This window comes from Lipotes vexillifer, unplaced genomic scaffold (genome assembly GCF_000442215.2).
Source record: "Lipotes vexillifer unplaced genomic scaffold, Lipotes_vexillifer_v1.1 scaffold756, whole genome shotgun sequence".
Classification (NCBI taxonomy): Eukaryota; Metazoa; Chordata; class Mammalia; order Artiodactyla; family Lipotidae; genus Lipotes; species Lipotes vexillifer.
The window spans coordinates 445,972-453,737 of record NW_006773042.1 but is presented as its reverse complement, the minus strand read 5'-3'; the positions used below and the strand labels follow the sequence as shown (position 1 = coordinate 453,737).

General features: G+C 45.7%; 1 protein-coding gene across 1 annotated transcript in view; it reads left to right on the top strand.

The window, feature by feature from the left end:
* The first annotated feature begins 208 nt into the window (after positions 1-208).
* RSPO3 (R-spondin 3) overlaps positions 209-7,766 on the top strand; it is a 79,216-nt gene continuing 71,658 nt past the window's right edge. Inside the window, exon 1 of the mRNA XM_007447966.1 lies at positions 209-617. Within this exon, the coding sequence (XP_007448028.1) occupies positions 521-617 (97 nt within the window). The 5' untranslated portion in view covers positions 209-520. The remainder of the gene's footprint in view (positions 618-7,766) is intronic.

Sequence of the window (7,766 nt, the reverse complement as noted above, 5' to 3'; positions counted from 1 at the left end):
TCCCTCCACCACTGGAGCGGCTCCTGCTCGCGAACAGCAGAAGCAGCTCGGGGTCTCTCCGCCGCCCCTTGGCCATGGCCGCGGTGCTGACGGCACCCGCTCCCCTCCGCTCCCGGGGCCCCCGCCGCTGCCGCAGCAACCTCTAAGCCCAAGGGGCCGCCACCGTCGCCACCGCCCACCCGGATCCCGCCCGCGGCCGCCGCCGCCGCGCACCATGCTACCTGCGGCCGCCCTGGCGAGGCCGCTCGCTGCTTCTGGAACCCTCACTTGCGGCACTGACAGCCACCGTACAGGAGCCCCCGCAGCTCAGGGCTCGGACAGTTTGAAAGTACAGTAGTTGGTTTCCCTGACCACCCGACCCGCTTCGTTTGCCATCCCAGCTCGCCTATCGGATCTGAGTGGAGGATTCTCTCTTGCTCTCCATATACGCCTAACACCTACGTGTATTTCTAAAACATTCAATATTAATTAACAATCAAAAGAAAAAGGAGAAAAGGAAGGGAAATATTACTGGGTTACTATGCACTTGCGACTGATTTCTTGTTTTTTTATCATTTTGAACTTTTTGGAATACATCGGCAGCCAAAACGCCTCCCGGGGAAGGCGCCAGCGAAGAAGTAAGTGCAGGCTTTTTTACGCATTTGCTCCCTCCCGCCGCGTTCACCTGTCGGGTCGCTTTGCCTGTCCTGAGTCGGCTCCCAGAGGCAGCGGTCCTCCCACCCAGCACCCCACGCCTCGAGAGGAGGTAACCGTTTAGGCTCCTGTGTTGCCGTCTTTCACGCCTTCCTCTCCGCGCCCCTCTCTTCCCCCGCATCCTTCTGGGTGCCAGAGTCCCGCGGACCCGGCGCTAAGGTGGCTCCCGCGCCTTCATAATTTCAGGTTCGCGGAAAAGTTCGGCCCTTCGTTAGACTAGCTCGAGGGATTTGTGCTTTCCCCCCGAGACGTGGACGGGGGCCTCGAGCCCCCAGGCATCACTGACTCCCGGCCGGCTGGATGCCCCTGACCACTGAGTTCCCGCCGGGGAAGGCGCGGCCGCGGCGCCCGCTCACCTTGCGTCGCCGCCTTGCTTGGGGAGACCTCGCAGGGTCCTCCCGCGGCGCTGGGGTCGCGAGGAACTCTCCCGCCCCTCGGGAAATGGCGAGCGAGCGCCTGCGCGGCCGCTATACCCCCAGCCACGCACGAGTGGAACCGAAGGGTGCGCGGGGCGCTCGGGGTTCGCGTGCCTGCGCACTTAAGGAAACGCTCTGCGTCCCAGTACGAGGGATGTGAGGGCTGCCGAACCGGCCGCTGGGAGCTGGAGGTGCCAGGTTTCCAGTTACAATCTTGCCTGTCACGCGTGAGCGCTTTTACCGTCTCAGGCCCTTTAAAGTGGGTCCCCTGGGGCAAACACACACTGAGGGTGGGGTTCCCCTAAAGACTCAGGCTCGCCTCCTCGCTGCCCCTTTTCCCGATTCCAGTTACTTGGAAGGTTGGCTTGTGAAGACTTCCTAGGACAGTGCCCTAGCTGGGATGAAACGGGCACCGCCCCCCCACCAGGGCACCCTCAACCCGGGTTGGTCTGTTTCAAGGTGGCGTCTTCCATAGATGAGGAGACAGACCCGAGAAAGGCACCTCTCCCTGCCCCTGGGTAGCCCAGCGCGCTGGCCGCTCCGCTCCGGCGTATGTTCAGGCGTGGGGAGTTCTTCGCAGATAGAGCCGAGGGCGACCCTGGCTCCAGCGTGGGGGGCGCTGGCGGGGACTGGGAGGGAGAAAACTTCCCGGGGCGCAGACAGCGATGCTATTGCCTAGACCAACTCGGACCTCCGCCGCCCAGGAGCCAATGACGCTTGGCGGCGCCTGGTCCGGAGCGCAGAGCCACCTCGGATCGCTGGCCCGCGAAGCCCCTGGGGGCAAGCTCGGGTACAGAGCAGAGGACACAGCACAGTCTTGTGTGAGATGGAGATTTTAGTAATCGCTTCTCCGCCACTGTTTGTGCCCTGCCTCTGGACGTGAGGGACCGCTGAAAGCTCCCTTTGTGCCGCTTGCCTAGGGCAGACAAGGTTTGATTCACCTGAAAATTGCCTCTAAGAAACGCTGTACCAAAGCGCCAGGGGCTCCCGCCTGGCCTCAGCGCCTCTAGGATCGCGTAGCCGGGGTGGGGGTGGGGGGCCGGAGGGCCTAATCTAAGCACGTCGGGGCATCAGATTTATTATGCTTGGCCTCTGGATGGTTGTATTCTTCGAAACTCCTCCACTCACCCTTTCACTCGAGACTTGCGGCCGCCTCCCAAAAGAAGTGGCTTGGAGTTCGAGTCTTGCCCTCGTTTCTGGCGGTCCCCAGGTCCCCTTCTCGCAGAGTCCGGCCAGGGGAACTGAATCGCAGGTCGGTGGGGAGAGAGAGGGATGCTGGGCACAAGCGCAGCCTCCTGCTTTCCATCCCTCTTCCAGCCAGTGCCCACCCGGCGTCCATGGCCCACACCCTCCTTCACCCCACTGAGGACCCCAGGGCCAGGAGCCACACAATCGCAGGGGAGGGATGGGGTCCTGAGTGTCAGAGTGGTCTCCGATTGCAGTTTGGGGGCCCCTGTTTCTGATGGAAGACACCGGAAAGAAAGCTGGCCATCCATTCGTTCTCACTTCCCCCCAGCAAGGACAGCAGTGCAGAAAGCTGCCCAGTGGTTCTGCTCCAAGTCTTCTGGGAGCAGAGAGGGGATGGAGCACCCCTAGGCTCTGATTAGAGAGGATTTACAGAGTCCAAAGGCGAGCTGCTTTTTGATCTGCCTTAATCTTCTCAAGGCCAAGTCAAAGGCGCCCTCTTGTTGTGTAGTGGGGATGAGAAAGGGAGTGGGTGGAATTGTGTTGAAATTCCGATTGTTCTGTGGGTGTGGGGCCGGGAGAGAGGTCCCCTAGCAGGGGATGCTCCTCGCTCCTTCACACTTGAGTCTGCCTTTGCTCCTGGGATTTGCTGATGCAATCCTGGGAGAGGGGCGACCCCTTGCGTTCTCCGAGGAGACAGAGGAGACTCTTGGCAGGTGCAGCATGGGGTTTGTTGTTGTTAGTTTTGTTTTAGAATGGGGAAGGAGTAGAGGGTAAGGTCCAGAAAATCAAGGTCAAATTGCAGGTGTACAAACTCGTTTCTTTGGAAATCTCTGAAAAAAACATTTTCTCAAATAGGGACTGGGAAAAGGTTGTTTAAATGAAAAATAAGGTAGTAGTCAAAGGTATTCTATAAAGAAAGAGTCTTTCCTATTTTTGCTTCAAGAGACAATTAAGGTATTTAACCTTTCGGCCTATAGTTAAATAGCTTCACTCTCCTAAACTTTTAAATCTTAACTAGTGATAGAAATTTGGGGTGTAATAACTATTTTTGAGTTTTTAAATTGGTCTCTTGAATGTTTTGATAGAAAAATTTCTTGCAAAAACACATTCATTTGCAGTGTTAAATATTATCAATTCTAAGGAACCATGGCTTATCCGCAGATAAAGCAGATAAAGCTATCTATATGAGTAATCTCCTGTTTCCCTCAATGAACTGCTATACCATTTATCTCTGCTTTGTTGCAAACTAGTGATCCTGTTTCCTCTTATAGAAAAAATAACATTTTAAACAGGAATTTTGTACTTTAAAAAAATATCTATTATGTTGTGGATGAATAAATACTCAATAACTTTTTTACCTGCTTGGATTCATATACAGCTCCTAGAGTTGACTAAGTTGAATTTATTCAGGATAAAAATGAAATGCAATCCTTATTCAAAAATCCTGAACCAGAAATGTTTTCAGAGGATGTTAAGTAAAGAATCCTGAACAGAGTTTTAAACTCATTACCAGCTCAGCCTTTGCTGCTTGGTACAGTCAGCTTCTGAATTCTAGCTTATCTGCTAATAAAAGTAAAGGTTATATGTGCCATAATAACCGCAGTACCTTACAATTGCACCACACTTTCACTTGAGTTATTCACTTGGGTCCCTAAATAGCCACTTGAAGTATAGAGGCAGGTATTAATATCCCCATTTTACAGGGAAAGAACCCAAAAAATAGAGGCTAAGTAACCTATACAAAGCCATACAGCTACTAAATGGAACTTATCTCCTGCTATTTATGCTATATGTTGGCCCATGTCAGAGAGGAGATGTCAGGCGTGTTAAATAATAAATCTGATGGTCTCAAAACCATCATTTATCCTATGTTTGTAGAATAAGCTGTTCTAATTGACTGGAAATTTTTGAACTGATATTTATATGTATTGTACATTAATGACCAATGTCAAAGAGTTAAATGCCTGATAATGATAATGAAGCTTGCTAAATATAATATAATTTAGTTATTAAGAAGACATTGTAGGATCATATTATGCCAGAAGACTATTGTGAGAAACATCAGATGCCATTGTAGTACCCTTTTTATTTGATGCCATCTATTAATTGGTTTTTAATTGCTTGGATTCCAGATAGATCCAACTTTTCAAAAGCCATTGTAGGCATAATAATTACCAAGCACTCACTGCACAATCTATAAAACTTTTAAAAATCTTTCATAAAGATGTTTGAAATAAAGGAGTAAGAACATAAGAGAAATCATTTTAATGGTGATAAAATGAAAAACGATTTATTGGAATACAGTGGCCATTGCTCATGATACCGTTTTGGATGTTAAGCCATTCTTTGAGATTCTGATACACTCGTTTTTTTAAAAAATTTATTTTGTTTATTTATTTTTAGCTGCATTGGGTCTTTGCTGCTGTGCACGGGCTTTCTCTAGTTGTGGCGAGTGCGGGCTACTCTTCGTTGCGGTGCGCGGGCTTCTCATTGCAGTGGCTTCTCTTGGTGCGGAGCACGGGCTCTAGGCGCGCGGGCTCTAGGCGCGCGGGCTCAGTAGTTGTGGCTTGAGGGCTCTAGAGCGCAGGCTCAGTAGTGTGGTGCATGGGTTTAGTTGCTCCGTGGCATGTGGGATCTTCCAGGAGCAGGGATGGAACCTGTGACCCCTGCATTGGCAGGCGGATTCTCAACCACTGCACCACCAGGGAAGCCCCTGATACACTCTTGATGATTACACAGCTAACCTGGAAAATAATAGGTTAACTACAAGACAGAAAAATCTTTCATTCTATTATGCATTTTGTCATATTAATTTTGAATGGAAGTGTATAGTTTGGATATTGGCTACAATGCATTTTTTCACCTGTCTACTTTTGTCACCAGTCTACCTTGTTTTTAAGTGAAACACTGCTTAATAGATGAAGATATGAGTAAAATTTGCTAGAGAAAGTATATTCTGCAACATATTTTGTGATATCTGTATGAATCCAAGCCCCAAATTCAAACTCTTAGGCATTGATGGCAACATCTAAATATAAACAAAAGACACTTATTTTTGTGAATTCTAATTTAATCATCATTACACTATCAAAATTGTTTCTTAAAATATCTCTTTGTTATACTATTTTAATTCTTTATTCAATAAAAGGATTTTATTAAAAACATTAAGAATGATAATTTTTGAATATTGTCTTTTTAGTCCCAAGTTATTCTATGTAAAGTAATTGAGAATATAATAATCATAAAATTGATTTAATGGCATTACTTCAATTTTTTTTTTTTCTTTTTTTTTGTGGTACGTGGGCCTCTCACTGTTGTGGCCTCTCCCGTTGCGGAGCACAGGCTCCGGACTCACAGGCTCAGTGGCCATGGCTCACGGGCCCAGCCGCTCCGCGGCATGTGAGATCTTCCCGGACCAAGGCACGAACCCGTGTTCCCTGCATCGGCAGGCGGACTCTCAACCACTGCGCCACCAGGGAAGCCCTACTTCAATATTTTTAAGCATGAAATATGAACGGTATTTTAACTTGCAAGTAGATAAGTTTTGTTGAATCATTTCTCCATTAAATATTTCCTGGAATTTAATATTCTACAAATTAGGTCCCCAGAAAGTGATGAATGGGAAATTACAGCATGTAGTTAAATTTGATTTTCAAGTTATTATGGGGAAACTCTTGCCACACTACTACAAAGCAACTTTATTAGTCATCTGATCATTTTAGTCTATTTTAATCTGGACAGAGATCTCCAGATTGCTACTGAGTATCTCAAATATTTTCTAGTTAAATGGTTAATCTTTTTAAAAAAATGCAATAGTTCTTTTGAATTCTATATATTATTGATAGAATACTGTGTGTTGTCAGAAACCTTTGTAGAGTTAAGACCCCATGATCCCTCTGCAATTATAAGAATGAACTATCAAAAAATAAAACTATTCCACATACAGCAATTTTCTAAATCGTCTTTCCCCCCTTTATCTCTATCCAAATGTTTCATTTTGGATGTTGTCCTAACCTTTCTTCCCACTTCCTCACTATTCACTCTCCCCAGCCCCCGAAACATCCTTTTCCAAGCAGTGAATTCTTGAAATGCCATCAGAGTGGGTATTATGTTTCATGAAATGTAAGAATCAACTTTGGTTACCATTAGGAAAACATCATTCAGTTTTGAGACTATGGTAAGGATCATGTAAGACAGTGTGTTGAAATTATATGTTTTACTTGGTTAAGACTATTTCTTCTCTGAACCGTGCATCATACACTGGCATTCTTTTGAGAATGATCATTTGAAAAAGTGTCGCATCATAAGTTATATAGATATTTTTTGCCTTGCTTTTGATCTTGAGGAAAAACGTGGGTTGCTTTCTTGATTGTGAATTTTTTCTTAAGGTTTAAAATGATTCGATTATCTTAAAATTCACCATTTGTTGGCCAACCTAGTAAGTTTGAAATGCTTTGCAGTTATACCTTAACAAAACATATAAAGTATAAAATACACATCTGTAAAAGACGCTGCCCATTTTTTCTATTTGTTTAATTCTGTCCATCAGATCTTTCCATTCAGGACTATTACTAGCATTACGACTAAAGTACTTAAACCAGCAATGATGAAAAGAATGGAATGTTCCATTCTCAAGGATTGTCGGGGTGCTGAGGATGCCATTGAGTGCTAAGAAATCCCATTTTCTGCTCCAGAGATGTTTCAACAACATGCAACTTTTAGGCAAAATACCTGAATTCTTTTTACATATAAAAAGTTTGAATAATTTCAAAAACTCGTTAAAAAAAAACATGGCTGCAGGTGCCTCTTCTCTGATAATATTTCTGCCTTATTGAGGTAACTAGGTAACTGGGTAACCTAGGTGACTAGGTCTAGTTACCATCTGCTGTCACTAAAACTGTTCTGGAAGTTTTTAGGGAAAATTCAATGGCACTAAAGGAGATGATTGCCCAATTAAATACATATTTAATGGCCTTTAACTGCTTTTATGCTTTATGCCTTATGCAAGTATCTAAACCAGTCTTCAAAATACTACCTTATTAGGTTTCCATCTGACCTTTAAGAATTTGATGGATAGCAGCAAACATCATAAATTCATGGTACAGACTGAGACCTAAGAAGTCATTGAAGGAGAATTCCCAGTGTATGTTGAAAAAAGTAGGCTAAGAAGTAGAAGACCTGGGTTCTACGTCTAGCACTGCTAGTAATATCTGAATAACCCATACAAGTCCCTTTACCACACTAAGCTGCAGTTCCTCATCTGTGAAGTGAGGTGGTTGGTAAAAATGTAGATCTAAGCAGTTCTTATAGGCTCTTCAACTTTTAATCTTTTGGTATAAGAACATGAACCAGGAGTAGTGAGTTAGTTCTTCTAAACTTAGTTGTTTTATTCAACCAAGTTTAGTGGATGAAGATTAAGAATACAAACAGGGGGCTTCCCTGGTGGCACAGTGGTTGAGAGTCCGCCTG